Source organism: Gopherus flavomarginatus, chromosome 9 (genome assembly GCF_025201925.1).
Source record: "Gopherus flavomarginatus isolate rGopFla2 chromosome 9, rGopFla2.mat.asm, whole genome shotgun sequence".
NCBI classification, from domain to species: Eukaryota; Metazoa; Chordata; order Testudines; family Testudinidae; genus Gopherus; species Gopherus flavomarginatus.
The window spans coordinates 85,353,060-85,375,464 of NC_066625.1; the positions used below are offsets into that span (position 1 = coordinate 85,353,060).

The following is a 22,405-nucleotide window of genomic DNA, read 5'->3' on the forward strand; positions in this document are numbered from 1 at the left end:
CCTGTTCCGGATCTACTCTGTTGCAGACACATTTGGCAACAATTAAAACAATGTTCTGCTCTGGCCCTGGATTGAGAGCAACTACCGCAGAGGAAAACATCAGGGGATAGCTTTTCAAAGGTAGCAGGCGCCTAAAGATGCAGATAAGCAACCAATCAAGTATCAGGGGGAAGCCATGTTAGTCTGTATCCACAAAAAACAACAACGAGTCCGGTGACACCTTAAAGACTAACAGATTTATTTTGACATAAGCTTTCATGGGTAAAAAACCTCACTTCTTCAGATGAATGGAGTGAAAGTTATAATGCCTGCATCTGTATAATGACAAATGGCACAAAGAAAAGAGAAAACTTTCCCTGGGGCTCCCACCGGCTTCTCCAGGATTGGTTGCATTACCATACTGGATGTCTTGCAGTGCACATCTCCGCCACTCCGGATTCGGGGATCTGAACCCGACTCCCTTTCGATCGGCTGAGGGCAATGGAGGCCATCACCCGTCCCTTCGGAATGACACTCGCTTATCTCTTAGGACTGACTGACCCATGTTCAACTGCTGTTCACATGGAACCCTTCTCCACTTCGGCCTTCAAAGTTCTTGTTTGAATATTTGCTACTAACACTAAGATCTGCACCTGTGGCAGCTCCACCTGGGCCCACGCCCTAGGCTTCAAGGCACACCACAGCAGCCCTCCTACTCATTGTGGCGTAGCCACCGCAGCTCTCATTGAACTAAAATTCACTTGCAAATTTAACACCATTAATTTGGACTTGAATAGGGACTGGGACTGGCTGGATCATTACAAAAGCAGCTTTGCCTCTCCTGGAATTGACACCTCCTCATCTATTATTGGGAGTGGACCACATCTACCCTGATCGAATTGGCCCTGCCAACACTGGTTCTCCACTTGTGAGGTAACTCCCTTCTCTTCATGTGTCAGCATATAATGCCTGCAGCTGTAACTTTCACTCCATGCATCTGAAGAAGTGGTTTTTTACCCACAAAAAGCTTATTTCCAAATAAATCCGTTAGTCTTTAAGGTGCCACCGGACTCCTTGTTGTTTTTATAAGCACCTAATGGAATTCTCAAAAGTGCCTAATTCATCTTTCAATCGGAGTTGAATAGGAGTTAGGCACCAAAACAATGGGGTGAACAAAAAACCAACCAGGAGAATGGCTGGAATTAGCAACTGAAAAAGAAACATAAGCAAACTGAACACCTGTTAAGTCAAACGAATGCTGGTCACCTGTTTTGTGCAGTGCTCTAGTAGCTCCACTGTACAGTATTCTGTGGTGACCTAATAACACTGATAGGATCACTTGATCATACCTGTTTTGTTCATTCCCTCTGGGGCACCTGGCATCAGCCACTGTCGGCAGACAGGATACTGAGCTAGATGGACCTTTGGTCTGACCCAGTATGGCCATTCTTATGGTCTTATAGTCAAAGACAAGTCGTCATGATAGGTCCCACTGAGCTTTCTACAGAGCAGTCTATTGGCAAGACAACACTCTTGGGTCTATCAACCCCCCAGGGCACACTGGCAAAATAGAGTGATCATCCCACCACGCCAGCATCAACTGACCTCACCACAAGGGTGTGGCGATCTTTATACTCAACCCAGAGAAGTGATGTTAGATGAATCAGCTATGAGAACTGCAAGGCCAAACCCCAGAAGAGGTGTGCTGACCCAGAGAAGAACTTCTAGAGGGAGCATGTTGACCAGCTTTGTTATCAGAATGAGTCTAGGACACTGGTGAAGGAAGGGAGTTCCTACCTTTGTCTTTACAGATGTAAAGACAAAGAGATACTTCTATTCTATCCCATTTCTGGAGGTTTGTCCAGTACCACTGTAGGCATACTTCTAGTAGGCACGTAATACACTATAGACCCTGATCACAGCAGGGGTTTGCTGAAGGTCCAGAACATTGCTGTCAAGAGGGTATATACAGCTGACACAAGAGTCTTATTCTGCAAGTGGTCTTTGACATCCTCTGCTGTTCAGTTTCTCCCAAGAGGATACTTTTCACTCTAAACTAGTGCTCAGAGTTCTGCACATGAGTAATTAAAAACTTCCTTTGTTCCATATACACAAGGCTAGATGGACGTCGGGTGAGTGAACAGGTTCCCCTGAACTAGCGAGGCAAATGATTATAGTTATTTACATATTGATTATACTAATACAGTTCTATTTTGTCAGTTCCTCTTTCAAATGGGTTAAATGTTTAATTACATTTGTTCTGCCGTTTTTGTATGCCAGAGTTTCATTTTATTTACTTGTCTTGACTGCCATAAGTACAATTGTTATCACCTATTTCCCCTCAAAATTGCTTTAATACCCTTTCCCCGTGGGTGTGTTTTGTTTAACATCTTCAATTTGTGAAGCAGTTATTTGCTGCCATCTGTTTTTGCCTCTGCAGCTGGCTTCTAAAATCCATTTTCTATCATTTTTTAAAAAGTTAAGTATCAGGCCTGAGCATCCCCAAACTTTAGAATAGTTTGAATGGGACTTTTGCACCTCAAAATCATCTCAATTGAAAACAGAGATGTCCCATCCCAAGGGCTTGGTTGGCATTTTGCCTTATTATTGCAGTACCTTCTCCCTATTTTACTTTATATGTTTTCCAGTCTTTATCATGTTTGTGATGTTCTAAATCTAGTTCTAATCTCTAATCCCTCAGGCACTTATTTTAATAGAAGCAAGATCCATAAACAAGCATCATTTTAGGAGGAATGTAAGCACTTCACCATACTCTAAGGGGTGTATATTGTCCCCAAAGTATTCATAGAAAAATAAATGTAAAACTGCTAGACTCTGCAAACAAAAACTGAACTACATAGATATAGCTTGTATTGAAGTGTGACAAACGCATTCTCTAGTGGACCGAAACAGAAGCTCTCAACTGAGATTCCTGGACTGGCAGGAAAGCTGAGTTTAGCAAAAACAGCAGCAGCCAAAAAAAAGCATCCTAGATCTTACCTGCAACAACAGGGTTGAAAGCAAGAGGTGGTTTCTGAAGAATTAGCTCTACAAGAGCTCTGTGATAGGTCACGTGAATTGGGAATTGCCAAAGAGTACGTTTTCAACCCACTGCACAAGGAACTAGACCTACAGGAGTTCTGATAAGAGGAGGAAGTTCTTTCCATGCAAGGGATGCGATAGTGGGATACAGTCTCTGGGCCATGTCTTGGTCTGAAGCATGGTTGCAAAGCATCCAAGAGGCTGGCAGAAGCCACGTGCTGATGGAGCTGGGTTGTTTCTTAATTATTGTGCCTAGGAAAGGGAGATTAGAGGTGGATCAGTATTAAGGGAAGACATCTGTATCAAGTGTTGGCTTTTTGAGGATCACGTGAACAATTGCGTATCTCAGGGAGATAACAGACTTGCTTCTCTGAAGGAGGCATCTGAGATTTCAGTTAGCAGCAGACACAGCTGTTCTTTGTTAACTTTCACCATATGGGAGGGACACAGATCTGATTTATAAGCAATGGCTCCAGGAAACAAAGGGCTACCTCTGTTTCAGCATGCGTTCCAAGGCCACACACCTTGGGGTGGTGGAGTGGATATAGCCATTAGCCCCAGATTTGAGTCACTGCCTTACTGAGTTCTCCCAGTATGGCTGATTGTTTCTGCAAAGTAGGATGAAAGCTCTTTGAAAAGGTCAGCAATTGGATCTACTACCTAGTTTGATTAACTTTTTCAACAAGTCGAATAGCTCTGTTGGACATGAGTTAGCAGCCTAGGTAGAAAGACAGAAGGGTGTGTCTGCTGGCATATTCTTGTAAGAAGACTTCATGCTGGTAGCTGCTGTATTGAGAGAGCAGGGGCGGCTCCAGGCCCCAGCACGCCAAGCGCGTGCTTGTGGCGGCATGCCACAGGGGGCGCTCTGCCGGTCACTCGGAAGGCAGCAGGCAGGCTGCCTTCAGTGGTGTGCCTGCGGAGGGTCCTCTGGCCCCGTGGCTCCAGTGGAGCTGCGGGACCAGCGGACCCTCCGCAAGCATGCCTGTGGGAGGTCCACCGGAGCAGCAGGATCGGCGACCAGCAGAGCACCCCCCACAGCATGCCGCCGTGCTTGGGGCGGCGAAATGTCTAGAGCCGCCCCTGTGAGAGAGGGTTTTGTGCTACTGGCGTTCATGTCATCTGCCTATATACTGCAGATAACTCACTGAAACAATTCATTGGTGAATCACAGCAATCTCCCTACCTGATTCAGGAGGAAAGGACAACTTGGGGACAAGGCATTGACAACTGTGGTCATTAGATGGATGCGTTAATATAGAGAATTCAGATGGCTTTGTGACTGAAGCAGCTTTGTCACTTCCTTTCCTTGAAGGAGCACAGGGAAGGCAAGCTGGTAAGAAGAAGACCAGGAGGCCGGAACCCTTGTAGCACAAAAATAAGGGGACATGAAATGAAATTACAGAGGTGGCCAATTAAAAACAGATTAAAGGGAAATACTTTTGCTGTGCAACATGTAACTGGCCTGTGGACCTCAAGGCTACAGGATGTTGTTGAGGCCATGAACTTAGCAGGATTCAAAAAGGAATTGGACATAATTATGTTAATTTAGGGTATTCTTTATATCCATATAAACACCAACAAAAATTTTGGAAGGGATATTAAACCTCATGCTTCAGGGCTTAAGCCAGTCTACCTATTAACACCCAGAACAAGGCTTAATTGGGTGATAGATCATCCCCCTCTCCCAATCTGCCTACTGCAGGGTCTTTGCATCTAGTGCTGGCCACTCCTGAAGACAAGACACTGGATTAGATGGGTCTCGGTCTGATCCAGTCTGGCAAATGCTACTCTTCTGTGTGACATCTCCAGAGTCCGTTCCTAGGCTGAAAATTAGATCCAGCCTGTGTCCGCTTGACTGGATGGGACCAGAGAGGACTGGTGTGAAACCCATGGTATTCATGCAGGCAAGGAATTTAGTATTTTCTGCATAAATGTCATAATCACCAAGAACCATGAACCTGGGGGATTCCAGCACCATGCTGGGCAGCAGATCCAATTTGTTCCTGTATGAACCCTTTGGAGAGTTTGTTTGGAAAGTTGCAGAACACTCAGGCCTGGCTTCCTTTTGTCCATAGCCTCACAGGCAGTCAGTGTATTCAAAAGGATTTTGCATTCTGGTTTCTGAGCTAAGGAAGGAGAGGGATAGCTCAGTGGTTTGAGCATTGGCCTGCTAAACCCAGGGTTGTGCCTTCAATCCTTGAGGGGGCTATTTGGGGATCTGGGGCAAAAATCTATCAGGGACAGTACTTGGTCCTGCTGTGAAGGCAGGGGACTGGGCTCCATGACTTTTCAAGGTCCCTTCCAGCTCTATGAGATAAGGTACATCTCCATTTTAAAAATATCTTCAAAATCTGAGGCTGGAGAGAAACATGACCTCTAGTCTGCTTTGTCTTCTCTTTACCATGTTCTGGGATCCTTCTTTCTTTGTGTTGTACTGAGTAGCCTGTTGGAAGTAGCTCAGCTACAACAGAGTTACTGGCAGCATTAAAGCAGATCTTGGTGATGCAGGCAAGGTTGGGTAGTTCATCCAAAAAATCAGAATATGGATGGTGCAGATCTTGTTGACTGTTGACCTTGCATCCATTCAAAACAGATTGAGGCAGTTGATTTTTGCTGGCCTGGTTGTTGGCATTTTGAAGGAGGCAGCTGACAGAGACTGCTCTCAAGTGTCACATTATGGGTCTATTCCTACGGCAGGGGTGGCTGGGCAGAAGAGACATGTAGGGCAGTCACATGTCCTCCCCTTTAGATTGTGCCGCACCCCTCCCCTCAGTATGGGGAGGCTGGAAGGCGTTTGCATGGTGCTGGAATGATAAAATTGTTTTGTGGGAGGGTAGGGAGCCCGATGTCAGGCACTTTATAAGCAGGAACTATTTGGCAAAATGGCTCAACTTCGAGGTATTGTGTCCATCACAAAACCTTATGTATCAGAAGGCCTTTACTGCACCTCGTGAAATCATGCAATACTTGGATGGTGCATTCTGTTAAGGAATATACATAACACACGGTTTTTTAAACCAAAGCTAAATTAATAAATTCTATTAACAAGGAAATAGGATTCAGGATAGAGTATTTTATCATGGGTCATAACAGAAATGAAATGCTTTAGCACAATAGGGTGACCAGATGTCCTGATTTTATATAGACAGTCCCAATATTCAGGGCTTTGTCTTATATAGACTGCTATTACTCCCCCACCTCATCCTGATTTTTCACACTTGCTTTCTGGTCACCCTGTAGCACAAAAACCATCTGTCCATCTAAAATCCTTAACCTGCAGCCAGGGTATATTGAGCCTACAAGGGCAGATTTAATACAAGGACTATAAGATTTCTGAAGGCTGGGCTTTGAAAAGTTAGTGGAGCTGTGTAAAGAAAAATAACTTTGTTTCACAGAGGATTTAGGTGTTTTAAAGCCTCATTTAATTCCAATTAGGAATGAAAACCAAACATTTAGAAATTCTCCAGAAAACGGAATGAAGCCCTGATACCAGTGCAGTCTGCCTGGCTGGTTGCCTCAGAGCTATGGACCTTGGAAGCCCTGGGGTAGCCAGCAGCCCACCAGCTGGGGAGCTGGCAGGAAACCAGGCAGGTTTCCATCGGAATGCTGCTTGAGGTCTGCCAGAACTTGGATGAAATTAAACCATCTTGGTGAAATATTTTGATTGTCGCAGAATCAGCAAATACTGAGGAAATGTTGGAATTTTTCTGACTAGCTCAATTCATTATGCTTGAGACATAGTTACCCCTTCAACACCTACAAAGGACACACCCTGATGATGAAGTTACAGTCCTCACCGAAAAAAGCAGGGTATCTGTTAATCAGTAAATTTATCAAAGACCTGAAGTAAATACAGAGTCACTGCTGATTAAGATCTGTGGATGACAAAGATTGGCAGCAGTAAATGATGATGAGGACAAGACAAGCATACAGAGTGATCTGGATCACTCAGTAAGTGATGGACCCATTCAAACAAAATGTATTCAGATGTATTAAAACACAGTCATACATCAAGGAGCGCAGGCCATACCTACAGAATGGGGGCCTTCTACCCTGGGAGCAATAGCGTAACTAGCTGGGTTCAGTGGAAGCTGCCGCTTCCCCTCAGGGTGGCAGGAGCGCCAGCAGTGCGGCCGGAGGAGCCGTGGGCTGGCGGCAGATGCAGCTCGGGGCTCGGCAGCCAAGCGCTTCCTGCCCCCTCCCACCTCTTGCTAATGTGGCGGGGGGGAGGCGAAAAGGCCCCTGTGCCTTTAAGGCCGCCTGGCTGGCGAGCCCTGCATGGAGCGCGCCGAGAGCAGGCCGGGGACAGGCGGCAGCACAGGACAGAAGGTGAGCGGGGTGAGGTCCGGTGCCTTGCACTGGGGGGGGTCCAACTGTCTGGGGCTGGGGGGGGACGGGACCCCATGGGTAGGGCCAGGCAGCACAGCCCAGCGGGGGATTCCTGCCCAGCGTGCTCTGCAGGTGAGACTCTCCTGGAACCGCGGGGGGACGGAGGAGTATCCGCACCCCCGGGGAAGCCCACAGGAGTCCTGAGCCGGTCCCAGGGTTAATCTGGGGGGGATTGGGAGGAGCCAAGGGGGCATGGCCAGAGGAGGAGCCAAGGGAGGCGTGGCCAGAGGAGGAGCCAAGGGAGGGCACCTTTTTTTATGTTTGCACCCCCTACACTGAAAGCCTGGCTACGCCACTGCCTGGGAGGCAGGGTCTCGGGACGGGATTTAGGAGTAGAGCTGGTCTGAATCTTTTCCCCCCCTTGTAGAAATTAGATAACTTTTTGTCAAAAGTTCACATGGAAATTTTCAAGTTCTGGGTGAAATTCCAGAAGTTATTGGATGAAATATTTAAATGAAGAAACAAAAACTTCCCACAGAAAGTAGACATTTTTCATAACATTTTTTCATCAAACATCCTAGTTTTCATTTAAAAAAATAGTTTTGCTGGAAAATTTTTGGCCAGCTCTATTTTGGGGTCATAGAAGACAAATAATTTAGTGTGCGCTCCCAGTGCAATGCTGCAGCAAAATGGACCAATGCAATCCTTGGATGTTTAAACACGGTGAGTCACAAGAAGGAAAAATGGGGTGATTTTTACCTCCATATACAGCCATGGTGAGAGGGATACTAGAATCCTGTGTCCAGTTCTGGTGTCCACATTGTACAAAGGATGTTGACAAATTGGAGAGAGTTTAGAACAGAGCCACAAAGGTGATGTGAGGGAGGGAGAAAGTGTCTTGCAGAGAAAGACTTAAAGATCCCAATCTGTTTAGCTCATCAGAAGAAGATTGAGAGGTGACCTGATTACCTGCCCAGGAAGATACTAAGGGCTCTTCGGTTTAGTGAAGAAAAGCAGAGTAAGAGCCAAGATCCGAAGCTTAAAGCTGGACAAATTCAAATTAGAAATACGACAAATGTTTACCACATTCCCAAGGGAAGTGATGGAGTCTCCATCTCTTGAGGTCTTCAAATCAAGACTGGATACTTTTTTAGAAGATGTGTTTTACTCAAACACAAGGTGTTGCTCAATGCAGAGGTAACTGGGTAAGATTCTATGGCCTGTGATACACAGGAGGTCAGATTAGATGATCAAATGATTTAATGTGGTTTACCATAATTGTGTAATCCATACAGGTATAGATGTAATTACAAACTAGATGGGGAGAGAAACTAAATCCCGGTAATTGAACTATTTATCTTAAATGGTTAAAAACAAAAACAAAAGGCTAAAGCAGCTGTGGGTTGAGAAACCCAGCAATCTGGAGTCTAGGGATCAGGGCTGGCTCCAGGCACCAGCACGCCAAGCACGTGCCTGGGGCGGCAAGCCACTGGGGGTGCTCTGCCAGTTGCCGCGAGGGCGGCAGGCAGGCTGCCTTCGGCGGCTTGCCTGCGGAGGGTCCGCTGGTCCCATGGCTTCAGCGGACCCTCCACAGGCAAGCCGCCGAACGCAGCCTGCCTGCAATGCTTGGGGCGGCAAAATGCCTAGAGCCGCCCCTGCTAGGGATTTCCACATCCAATGAGGAGGTGTTGGTATAGCCATTTTAAAAGAGTATCTGAAAGATTCCATAAATGCAGTATCTTCAACGATGTCTAGGTCACAAGAACATTAACTCGGAATGAGACAAGGAAACTACAGTCTACATAATTATAATATATAGCAAACTGAAAAGGAGACCAACCAATACTAAAAATGCTGACACCTCGTTAGCATCAGCATCAAAGGACAATCAGAGTTGCCACAAAGCAGGGAGCTATAAAGCACATCTATGTGGTACTCCAAAGAGAGAAAATATTGCATCTCTCAAGGTTGTCATGCATAGGCTGCCAAATTTATCAGCCTCAGTGCAAAAATTGACTTGTCTACTATTAGCATGATGATGACATTTTACTTGCTCATTTAAAAAAAAAAAATTATGTTATACAGCTGTACTAATCTAGGCAGGAGGTTATTCTAGGATAATGTATGTACCTCAGGAGCTCTGTTCCGAAAGCCCGGGAATGCTGTGTCTGGCCATATAGATCACTAGAATCTCATAGGAATTTCAGGAGCATGCTTAAGTGTTCATTTTTTTTTCCCCTAAGCAAGTTACTACTTACCACAGCTATCGATCTTGAGTCCTCTGACATCATATTTCTGCCAAGGACGCGGCTTCATCAGCATGGGAGGTGCTCATTTAAGCATGGGGTCGATTTTAATTTTCTGAATTGATTAGCAATTTGGAACTGTGGCAGAAGTTTGAGTGGAGTTTATGTTTACTTCGAGCCAACCTGGGTTTGTACTCGAAGAAAAATGTGAAGCAGAGTTTCATGCTAATGGAGGTAAATGAAGCCCTGATGTAAAGTCTCAGGTCAGTGCTGCCCAGCTCAGCTTGTTTATGTCTGCAGTGAGTAAGTCGGAAACAATGAGGAAGTGTTTCTTTCCTTGCTATGCCATCATTATTACAGTAAGGATATTGATGGCTTGGTTTCCATGGAAACACGTGTCTGCCAATTCCATCCTATGAAGTGTGAACAGCTAGAAGCTGAAGGAGTTATATTCATCCCTGTTTTAGTGAAACTGGATTAAGGACCTTATGCGTCCTGCCAGGTCTGCAAAATACTCCAGTAGGTTTGGATGGTGTTAGAATCCAAGATTGTTTCTCTTATGAAGGGTTTTTTATAACAGACTACAAATAGTGATTTTTGAAGTTACAATGAACTAACATTCCTTAGAAGTGAAAGCCATGTATAGCAGTCTTTAGAGTCTTGGCTTCATACATCATATTCTTCTTAAAAGCACTGTCTGTGATATTTTTAAGTTCTGCCCTCTTCTAGCCAGAATTTAACATCTGATTCTGATCGCACCCAGGACAGAATCCGGAGGAATTAACATTATTGCACTGGTGTAAATGAGAGTTGTTTGATTTATTTTTCTCCATTTGGTCATATTTCTGTGCATCGTAAGCTCTTTTCTGCCCATCCTTACTACCCACTGGCATATGGCTTGCATTCAGTCTTTTCTCACACCCCTAGCTCAGCAAGACTGCTCATCCCAGGTCACGCTGTCCTGCCCACTTCTTCCTCCCACCCCAATACTTGTTCCCCCAAGGTCTGCTCTGCTTTTGCCGCCCCACGTAAGACTCCAGTTTGCCACCCTTGCTCCCAGAGAGCAGCATTTCGTGAGTAGCCCCAATGACGGCAGGAGGACAGATTATTTGCAGAGGAAGGGACTAGCACAGCATGATAAAGGTGGTAGAACAGGGCTCTTCTCTAAGATCAATGTTATTGCATTCCGTAATTTGAATTAATAGTTACTATATGCAATGGGAGGAAGGGGAAATAAACTAGAACCAACCAGATTGTGCCTATTCTGAACAAGCCAAACTCCAGGACTTTGGTCACATCTCACTCTCCAGCACCATTTCTCTCTTTTTGCCTGTCTGCTGTCAAATGGCCTAATCCTGGGCATACTGCTTGCTACATAAGGCACGATCCTGAAATCATAGTAATAAACACTATTGCTGGTGTTTCCACGATTGGACCCCCTGATCGGGAACTGTCTGAAAATCACTTTGTCAATCTACGAGGTTCGCATTGTCATAAACAGATAGCTAAGGGTTAATGTGTCTTTCACCTGGAAAAAAAGTAACCTGAAGCACCTGACCAGAGGACCAATCAGGAAACAAGACTTTTTCAAATCTGGGTGGAGGGTTTTTTGTGTGGGAGTCCTTTGTTCTTGGTCTTCTGCCTGACTCTCTCTCGGCTATGAGGGGATTTCTATTTCCTGCTTTCTAATCTTCTGTTTCCAAGTTGTGAGTACAGAGATCATAAAAACAATAGGGCTTAAATAGTTTTTTTCTTTTGTATTTACATGTCTATAGTTGCTGGAGTGCTTTGAATTGTATTCTTTTTGAATAAGGCTGTTTATTCAATATTCTTTTAAGCAAATGACCCTGTATTTGTCACCTTAATACAGAGAGACCATTTTTATGTATTTTTCTTTCTTTTTATATAAAGCTTTCTTTTAAGACCTGTTGGAGTTTTTCTTTAGTGGGGAACTCCAGGGAATTCAGTCTGCAGCTCACCAGGGAATTGGTGGGAGGAAGAAGTCAGGGGGAAATCTGTGTGTGTTAGATTTACTAGCCTGACTTTGCATTCCCTCTGGGTGAAGAGGGAAGTGCTTGTGTTTCCAGGACTGGAAATAGAGAGGGTGGACTCCCTCTGTTTAGATTCACGGAGTTTGCTTCTGTGTATCTCTCCAGGAACACCTGGAGAGGGGAAGGGAAAAGGTTTATTTCCCTTTGTTATGAGACTCAAGGGATTTGGGTCTTGGGGTCCCCAGGGAAGTTTTTGGGGGGACCAGAGTCCCCAAAACACTCTAATCTTTTGGGTGGTGGCAGCTTTACCAGGTCCAAGCTGGTAACTAAACTTGGAGGTTTTCATGCTAACCCCCATATTTTGGACGCTAAGGTCCAAATCTGGGACTAGGTTATGACACGCGTAAACAAAAACAACCCAGAGGAGAAGCGTTCTCAGTGGCATTTGAATCCCCCATCTTTATTACAAAACTAAGGTAAGATATGGCCACTCAAAAGTTAATTACAGTTGCACAACTGTCGGCAGCTATTGCTGTAACCGCAGTCATTTAAAAATGGATTCAAAAGCACTTCTAACATTAAGACATTTCCATAGAGTTGGCTCTGGCCCAGGCTCCTTTTTTGGGCTTCAAACCAAGAAGGTCAGAGCACCAGGCAAAACAAAGAAAATACAATACGTAAGTACGTCCCAAAAGTAAATCCACTACAACCAGCTATGCTCTGCAGCCAAAACGAAACAATCCTGTCTCTAAACAGTGCCTGTTTGTGCCATCCACCGTGTACTAGATGAGCAGAAATGTATTGCCCTCAAGAGATGGCAATCTAGCTTCGCTCTCTCAAATGCTGTATTAGAAGAGTTCCAACATAGCTGCTCCAGGGTAGCAGTTAATATATCCCTGAAGCTCCGCTCCCAGGGACCAACAGAATCCTGTTAGGGGCTGAGGAGTGTCACAGGTGTTAAGAATGAGCAGGATGTTTGATTGGTTATTTAAAGGATTTGTTTCATTTAAAACACAAATCAAATTAGGGTTCCAGACCCATCTATGAACATCATTTTCCATACAAAATTTCACACTGTTATGACCTGAAAGGCTTTCCCCCTAAACTGCCACATACCAATTGTTGATTGGTCAAGGCCCATTCAATTGAGGGAAAAGACAGTAGTTATGAGAACTACATTCAAAGCCCCAAAGCAATTTTATATACAACTTATAGGATTTGGCCATTTCAGAATTTCAATTGCCTAACTGACAGTGATGACAATGCTTCCAGCAGAATCTTGCCCTATAGAAAGGTTAATCTGTGTTTTAGACACAGTAGCATCTGGGTTCTAATTACACCTCCCATGAACAGATGAGCACCCGGCAAGCTCACTGAAGTCTGAAGCTCACAGAATTAGGCCCTAGAAAAGCTGGGTTTGCCCATTTTTGGCATTGATTGAATGATGGTATAAACTGTAAGTCCTGCCTAATTTGGGGATAAAAAAGCATAAAATAAAAAACCTCACTCGTATATCAAAACTCCAAATAAGGCAACTGACTAAGTCACGCTGCCAACCATGCACACTGGATATTGCTGCATCGCATATTGTCCACTCTCTTGATTCTGCAAATATTGTTATGGGAGGCATGACTCACAGGGTAAGTTTGTACTGCAGGGATTGGCAACCTTTGGCACGTGGCCCATCAGGGAAATCTGCTGGCAGGATGGGATGGTTTGTTCACCTGCAACATCCACAGGTTTGGCTGATCAGAGCTCCCACTGGCTGTGGTTCGCCACTCCAGACCAACGGGGGGCTGCGGAAAGAGTGGCCAGCACATCCCTCAGCTCACGCTGCTTCCCACCGCCCCTGTTGGCCTGGAGCGGCGAACCACGGCCAGTGGGAGCTGTGATCGGCTAGACCTGCGGACTCTGCAAGTAAACAAACCACCATGGCCTGCCAGGGCTTTCCCTGAGGGGCCGCATGCCAAAGGTTGCTGATCCCTGTTGTACTGCATGTGGGCTCCTTCTATTAAACAAGTGTGAAGATCATCTAAAAATTAGTTTTCAGCATCCCAAATTAAAATAATCTGAAATTCTGAATGTCTAGAGATGAGCCTTTCCCCTGGTGGGAATACAATCATTAAGAAAAGAAGTGTACAGTTGCCTTGTGTGGGATGAGACAGTGTCAAGTTTGGTGTCCTCTTAACCTTTAGAGTGTCCCTTTAACTGTGGAAATGCAGGAGGAAATCCTGGCTCCATTCAAGTCAATGACAGAACTCTCTGACTTCAGGTGGGACAGGTTTCAACTCTAGAGTTCATCGCAAACCCCAGCTGAGAATCAAAACTTGGATAGATCCATTCTCCACCCCAACGCCTAAACCCACCCAATGCAAGGCTAAATTGAGACCCACTCCTTAATGCAGTCCCTCTGAGTCTATTTGTATTGCTGCACATTTTTATGTAAGGTCACTCTCCATTGGCATGCTAACACTACACGTTACTAAGAAAATGTTGTCATCGAGATGAGCAGAGTATGAAGATCTGGATTGCTTGGAAAGCTGGACACAGGCAAACAATGTGCATTTTAATACGGCCAAATGTAGTTATACATCTAGGAACAAAGAATGTACCCCATACTTCTGGGGACAAAGCAGTGACTTGGAGAAGGACTTGGGCTCATGTTGAACAATTGGCTGAACATGGGCTCCGAATGAGAAGCTGTGGCCAAATGGGCTAACATGAGCCTTGAACGTATAAAGAGGGGACTATCAAATAGGAGGTTACATCGGCACTGGTGAACTGCTGCTGGACTCCTGTGTCCAGTTCTGGTGTCCACAATTAGAGAAGAGTGTTGAAAAATTGGAGAGGGTTCAGAGAATAGCCACAAGAATGATTATAGGATTGGAAAACCTGCCTTTTAAAGTGAAAGCCCCACTGAGCTCAATCTGTTTTGTTTATCAAAGAGAAGGTTAAGGAGTGACTTGATCACAGTCTGAGTACCTACAGGGGGAACAGACATTTGACAGCAGAGGGCTCTTCAATCTGGCTTATAACAGTATAAGGGCTTGGCTACACTACAGAGTTGCAGCGCTGGTGAGGGGGTTACAGCGCTGCAACTTAGGATGTGGCCACACTTGCAAAGCACGGCCAGCGCTGCAACTCCCTGGTTGAGCCTCAGGTGTAGGGATTCCAGCGCTGGTGATCCAGCGCGGGTCAGCAAGTGTGGACACCCACCAGCGCTTTTATTGACCTCCGGGGTATAAGGAGGTATCCCAGCATATCTTAGAAGCCTCTCTGGTAATCATGCACACTCCACTGCCCTGGGCTCAGCTGACCCCTCCTTTAAATGCCCTCGGAATTTTAAAAATCCCCTTCCTGTTTGCTCAGCCAGGTGTGGAGTGCAATCAATCATTCAATCAATCAGCAACCATGCCTCCATGCCCCAGACGAGCCCCAGCATGGAACAATTCCGAGCTGCAGGACCTCATCAGTGTTTGGGGTGAGGAGGCTGTGCAAGCACAGCTGCGCTCCAGAAGGAGAAATTATGATACCTATGGGCAGATATAGCAGTCCTTGCTGAGAAGGGGCCATGAACGGGACGCGTTGCAGTGCAGGGTCAAAATAAAAGAGCTGAGGAGTGCTTACTGCAAAGCCCGTGAGGGAAATCGCCGCTCAGGAACTGCCCCCACAACCTGCTGTTTTTACAAGGAGCTGGATGCCATACTTGGGTGTGACCCCACTGCCAATCCGAGGACCACGATGGAGAGTTCAGAGCAGGGAGAAGTGGGGGAGGGTGTAGAGGAAGCCGACAGTGAGGCTACTGGCATGGAGGGAGACACCCCAGAGTCCCAGGAGGCATGCAGCCAGGAGCTCTTCTCAAGCCAGGAGGAGGCTAGCCAGTCGCAGCAGCTGGAAGTTGCTGGTGAGGAAGAAACTGAGGAGCGTGCTCGGGGTAAGCAGATTTTTATGTTTTGGGAGAGGAGGGTTTGGGTTATGGCTGCCTGCATGCATGCCTAAACGTGGAATAGCCCATTGATTTGCTCTATCACGTCTCTGTAAACTGCCTCGGTAATCTCTTGAAAAGTTGCAGCCAGAGCGTGCGCAATGTGCTTTCTCAAGTTTATCGGGAGAGCCACCGTGGTCCTTGTCCCGGTCAGGCTAACTCGTCCGATCCACTGTGCAGCGAGGGGTGGGGGGACCATGGCTGCACACAGGCAAGCTGCATAGGGGCCAGGGCAGAATCCACATTGCTGTAGAAGACCCTCCCTCTCTTCCCAGGTAACACGCAGCAGTGATATATCTGGCAGTAGGAAACCCTGTTGAGAATTTAGGGATACTTGAGTGCAGGACGCCAGGTTCGCGGTCCCCCCACCCCCCAGTGCGTTCCAGTCTCCCCTCCCCCTTCCCAGCAGGCATCCAGCCCCGCGGTGCGCTCCGGTCTTCCCCCCCCCTTCCCAGCAGGCAGCCAGCCCCGCGGTGCGCTCCGGTCTTCCCCCCCCCCCACTTCCCAGCAGGCAGCCAGCCCCGCGGTGCGCTCCGGTCTTCCCCCCCCCCCACTTCCCAGCAGGCAGCCAGCCCCGCGGTGCGTTCCGGTCTCCGCTCCCCCTTCCCAGCAGGCATCCAGCCCCGCGGTGCGCTCCGGTCTTCAACCCCCCCTTCCCAGCACGTAGCTAGCTCCGCAGTGCGCTCCGGTCTTCCCCCCCCCTTCCCAGCACATAGCTAGCCCCGCGGTGCGCTCCGGTCTTCCCCCCCCGCAGCACGTAGCTAGCCCCGCGGTGCGCTCCGGTCTTCCCCCACCCCCCTCCCAGCAGGCATCCAGCCCCGCGGTGCACTCCGGTCTTCCCCTCCCCCTTCCCAGCACATAGCTAGCCCCGCGGTGCGCTCCGGTGTTCCCTCACCCTTCCCAGCAGGCATCCAGCCCCGCGGTGCGCTCCGGTCTTCCCCCCCCCTTCCCAGCACGTAGCTAGCCCCGCGGTGCGCTCCGGTCTTCCCCCTCCCAGCAGGCACCCAGCCCTGCGGTGCGCTCCGGTGTTCCCCCACCCTTCCCAGCAGGCAGCCAGCACAGCTGTGCGTTTCCCTCCCCCCCTCACCAGCAGGCCGGCAGTTACGCGGACACCCCCCCCCCCGCCAGCAGCTCGCCACCTTCCTGTTCACTACTGTCCCCTGTGCAGGACACCAGCTACCTCCTGTACCTAGTGCAGATAAACCCCAGTGACCGATCGGTCAATTCCCCCTCCCAGGTGCACTCGGGGCAGAAACACTCACCCCATTGCTCGCCATGACTTAGCTTCCCTGGCCTCTCTGTGTTATGTGAGGTATGTGGGAAGGATGCTACAAAAAGTCTAAAAACTCCTTCACTGTGTGATAATAAACAATGTAGCCTCTGTGTATTACATGGTTCTATCTTTGTTTTTTCTAGTGACCTTGACGAATGCAGACGGATCACCGGCCTCACGTCGCTTGCAGAACTTGAGAAGAAATCCCAGAAAATCAAAAGAAGAATTGATCAAAGCAGTTATGAATCACTACAACAGAGAAAGTAGGAAGACGCAGGAATGGAGAGAGAAAATGTATGAATGGAGAGAGAAAATGTATGACTGGAGGCAAACAGAAAGCAGGAGAAAGGAACTGGCAATCAAAAAAACCTCAAAGCAGATGATAAGCCTCCTGGCTCGCCAAACTGACTCTTTCAAGTCTCTCGTAGCCATGCAGGCAGATATGTACCATGGTAACCCATGGCCCTCCCAAAGCTCTCTTTCTTGTTCCCCATTATTTGCACAAAACACCTTTCTCCAGCAGCCAGTTTCTTATTACCCCCAGCTGCCCCCAACACCTGTACGATCACCTACCAGCCCTGATAACTATAATTCTTACCCTGTGCACTCCACCCCCATTACCCTGCAGCATAGTAATCCTGAAGTGCAGCAGACATTGAACAGTAATCAAAACAGGACATATTCAAACCTCTGAATGTACAGTCCACCACCCTAACCCCCCTGGCCTTTTATGTACTGTACTTTGAATAAAGGATTTTATGGCTTTTACAATACGTTTTATTATTGCAGGAAGTGGTAAATATTGTACCCCAAGGTAGAACAAAGCACAGCAAAGGCACCAAACATTACTGTTGGCTCTAGGAATCAAATTGCTCCCTTAAAGCATCCCTAATCCTTGAAGCCCTTTCCTGGGCCTCCCTAGTAGCCCTGCTCTCTGGCTGTGAAAATTCATCCTCTAGGCGTCGAACCTCGGAGGTCCATTCCTCACTGAATCTTTCACCCTTCCCTTCACAAATATCATGGAGGGTACAGCACGCGGATATAACAGCGGATACGCTGCTTTCCCCCAAATCTAGCTTCCCATAAAGACACCTCCAGCGGGCTTTCAAACGGCCAAAAGCACACTCCACAGTCATTCTGCACCGGCTCAGCCTGTAGTTGAACCGGTCCTTGCTCCTGTCAAGCTTCCCTGTATACGGCTTCATGAACCATGGCATTAAGGGGTAAGCGGGGTCTCCAAGGATCACAGTGTGCATTTCGATGTCCCCTACTGTGATCTTGCGGTCTGGGAAAAAAGTCCCGGCCCTCAGCCTCCTGAACAGGGCACTGTTCCGAAAGATGCGTGCATCGTGCACCTTTCCAGGCCATCCTGAGTAAATGTCAGTGAAACGCCCACGGTGATCCACAAGCGCTTGCAGAACCACGGAGAAATACCCCTTGCGATTAACGTACTCTGATGCCAGGTGGGGTGGTGACAGAATAGGAATATGCGTCCCATCTATTGCCCCTCCACAGTTAGGGAACCCCATTTCTGCAAAGCCATCCACAATGTCCTGCACGTTCCCCAGAGTCACAGTTCTTCTTAACAGGGTGCGATTAATGGCTGTGCAAACTTGCATCAGCACCATTCCAACGGTGGACTTTCCCACTCCAAACTGGTTCGCCACCGATCGGTAGCTGTCTGGAGTTGCCAGCTTCCAGATTGCAATAGCCACCCGCTTCTCCACTGGCAGGGCAGCTCTCAATCTCGTGTCCCTGCGCCGCAGGGTAGAGGCGAGCTCAGCACACAGTGACATGAAAGTGGCTTTTCTCATCCGAAAGTTCTGCAGCCACTGCTCATCATCCCATGCTTGCAGGACGATGTGATCCCACCACTGAGTGCTGGTTTCCCAAGCCCAAAGGCGCCGTTCCACGGTGCTGAGCACATCTGTTACTGCCACAAGCAATTGAGTGTCTTGAGCGTCAGGCGTTTCAATATCATCGTCTGACTCCTCACTGTCACTTTGCAGCTGAAGGAATAGCTCCACTGCCATGCGTGATGTGCTGGCAACATTCATCAGCAAGGTCCTCAGCAGCTCAGGCTCCATTTGTAACAGAAATCTCAGAAATCGCGCTGCAGACTCACAATGCCGCCAAACTGCTCGGAGTGTGCAGCAAAGCACCACGGGGCGTTGGAACAGGAAGCGGAAAGACCCGCACACTTCCTTCCCCTTTCCACAAGCCACAGCGCCAAAATGGGATGAGGTGCTCTGTGGGATAGCTGCCCACAATGCACCACTCCCAACAGCGCGGCAAGTGCTGTAAATGTGGCCACACTGCAGCGCTGGTTGCTGTTAGTGCGGCCACACTGCAGTGCTGGCCCTACACAGCTGTACGAACACAGCTGTAACTACCAGCGCTGCAAAACTGTAAGTGTAGCCATACCCTAAGACCCAATAGCTGGGACTTGAAGATAGACAAATTAGGAATGGAAATAAAGTGCATTTTTTTTCCATAGTGAAGGTAAGTAACTAATGAAACATTTTACCAGGGTCATAGTGGATTCTCTCTCACTGACAATTATTAAATCAATCTGTAGTTCAAACAGGAATTAATTTAGGAAGTCTGACGGCTAGTGTTATACAGAAGGTCAGACCAGATGATCACAATGATCCCTTCTGGCTTTATAATCTATGCATCTGGATCATTCAGGTATTGGGTACCTCATCTGCACGATATTTCAGCCTACAAAGACAGGTTTGGGGCCACACACAGGAGTTGTAGGATTTAGGCAGAGCCTTTGTGGCCACACAAAAGCACCACAGATCTCAGATGAGGACACTGCAGGAATCTTGATCTGGTAGTTTGTGTTTATACTTCAATGTTAGTTATTTAATGATACTAAAAATGGAACATGTCGAATTGGATTATAATTTATAGTGCCGTCCAGGAGATACTTTTAGCACCCAGACACATTGCATTGCCACTTGGACAGAGAAGTACTGAACTGGGAAAGCACTGAGCAGGCAGCCTGTAAGCAATCAAGGAAAGCACCAAACTCAGGATGAAACCCCGAGGAATGTTTAAAGAAGAAGATTTATGAAGTTTTGAGACAAAAAGTTGTGTGAGGAAAGTAAAATGTAAGCCACAGAAGTGCTTCGAGGGATTTATGGCAAAAGTTGATAATATTCTGCTAGATTTTAGATAAACTACAGCCAGCCAAGTCAAAAATTTGTTAAATCCACCAATATAAATTCAAGTGATCAAAATTACTTTTACAGAACAGCAAACATTCCCAGTATCAAGACAGGAGTTATAACACAAAGAAAATTCTATTTGGATTAAGCAGCACCACACTTTACTGGTTTCTGCATGGATAACAACACAACTACATTTAAACACGGCATGGTTCTGTGGTTTGAATTACAAAATGAGTTTATCTGTAACTTGATTTGATCCTTTATGGCTGTACTTTGCATACATTCTTTAACCACATCTTTCTCTTTTTAAGCTCATCAGGAGACTATACATTACAATCTCATAATCACTAACTGTGTGCACCACAAACCTCCACATCATCCATTGCTAATTGCAAGGGGGCTTTGTTCACTTTGGATTTAGCCATCTCTTCTAAACCCTAAAGATCTTCAATGTTTACCTACAAAAAATAACATGGGTGGCGCTTTGCACTAGCCCCCTTGATTAGTTACAAGCTTTTCCCCCTCCCAAGAATATGTTCTCACATATTTTGCTCTGTACCTGAAATGTACAAGACCCATCTGGAGAAGAGCTGGGTGTTTTCCATAGATTTGCTATGCCTGTTAAACTCTATTAATTCCAGTCCTACTGCTACCCACACCAAGCAACCACTACTATAGAAAAAAACCCTACTCCTGAGATCATTTCAGAATTGCTACTAACAGTCTTAAAAAGTTAGTTCAAGCCATTACAAGCGTTAACAGAGCTGAATCAAACTTCAAGTTCTCCCTAAGCTACAGACCCAAACCAAAACTCAGTCTAGTGCAGGCACGAAGTGGGCATGAAAAAATACGCGCGGCTTCATAAACCTGTTTAAATTGATACGGGCACGTCTGGCGCTGCAAAAAATTCAATATTGATTCCTTTCCACATCGCTGCCTCCCCTGGATTTAGGGAACTAATTGCCCATTTTGTACATCTGTTTTCACGTCTCGACTAGCGCACATTTTTAACCATGAACGTTAAATAAAGCGAGGCGTTGCTGGAGATTAATCAGAGGAAAACGCTCCAGCCGCCAGCCTGCCTAGAGGAAAAGGCGCCCAGCAGACCTGAACTTGGGAACAGTCGCTTACAAGGAAGGATCCGCTGATCTGCAGAGATGGTGCGAGCAAGACCAGAGAGAGACCGGGGTCAGCAGGGCCTGATCCTGCCGCCCTCCCCCCCCGAAATCAATCGCAAAACTTCAGTGGGGCCAGGCTCTGACTTCAAGCGTCCAAGCTGGGGGGAACCTCTGCTGCCTTTTCGGCACTTCTCTCGCCCCTTAGCTCTAGCTGGACTTTTAAACTTCCAGGTGCCCGCTCGGGACGAAGCCTTTGCCAGCAGTGAGACTCGAGAAGGGGCCGGCCGGCCCTGCGGCCAGAGTACACCACCTGTTTAAACCCCCCGCAGCCTCGCAACAACTTCCCTGCCCGCCCCGGGGACCTGCCCGGCTCAGCCCGCGGGCTGGGCTCCCAAGCCCCTGCGCTCTGCGCACTGGCCCCGGCCCCGGGGCGCACGGGGACGCAGCGCTGCGGAGCCACGGAGAGAAAGTTGGAAGCGCTGCGCGCTCGGGCACAGCCAGCGACTGGCTCCTGGGCACCGAGCTCCGGTGCCCGCGGGCAGGGCAAAGGGGCAGAGCCGCCCCGGCCACTGGGGACAAGCCGCCCGCCCTCTCTCCCCACCCGCCCAAAGTTGGCAGCAAAGGGGGCGCCGGGCGCTTACCTGTCCCAGGTTCACGTAGCCGTAGGCGGAGGCCAACCTGGCTGCCTCGCCCGGCCCGCCCAGCACCTGCACTGCCCAGTGGTTGGTGTAGACGGGCCGGGGGGGGCGCAGCCAGGCAGGCGGGCAGGGCGAGGAGCAGCAGCCAAGCCGCGGAGGGGCGCATGGTCAAGCGGCGGCCCCGGCTCCGGGGAGACGCTCCGGCTCGCCCGGCTGCCGGTGCCGTACAGTGGCTGGGCGGTGGGGGGAGCTTTGGCTTTTAAAGCGGCCTCGGCTGGGGGTGGCTGCCGCGGGGAGGGGGCGGGGGCTGTTCTGCCCGCCTGGGTAAGGGCTCCGGCCCGCGGCTCCCTGCGGGGTGCCAGGGGTGCCCGCGGGGAGCTTCTAGCGCTGGGAGACAGGGCCCCCGGGCAGGGAGCTGCCCACCTGTCTTATGCTTCCTGCCCACCGACCCCCCCACACCCTCCTCCCTAGGGATGAGTTACCTGCCTGCCCAGGGAGTGGCCTCACCTCCCTCCTCACCCGCCGCAATACTCTGCACCTAGAGATCTGGGGAGCAGGGGAGATATTGGAATAACCCGCCCTCCCTCTAAACTCTGTCCTGAATAACCCTTTGGGTACAGGGCAG

At 48.1% G+C, this 22,405-nt stretch overlaps 1 protein-coding gene across 1 annotated transcript in view; it reads right to left on the reverse strand.

Annotated features, from left to right (window-relative positions):
* PCSK6 (proprotein convertase subtilisin/kexin type 6) overlaps nucleotides 1-21,984 on the reverse strand; it is a 117,128-nt gene extending 95,144 nt beyond the window's left edge. The window contains 2 exon segments of the mRNA XM_050967462.1: nucleotides 21,784-21,880; nucleotides 21,882-21,984. Coding sequence (XP_050823419.1) covers nucleotides 21,784-21,880; nucleotides 21,882-21,946 — 162 coding nt within the window. The 5' untranslated portion in view covers nucleotides 21,947-21,984.
* Nucleotides 21,985-22,405: the final 421 nt, after the last annotated feature.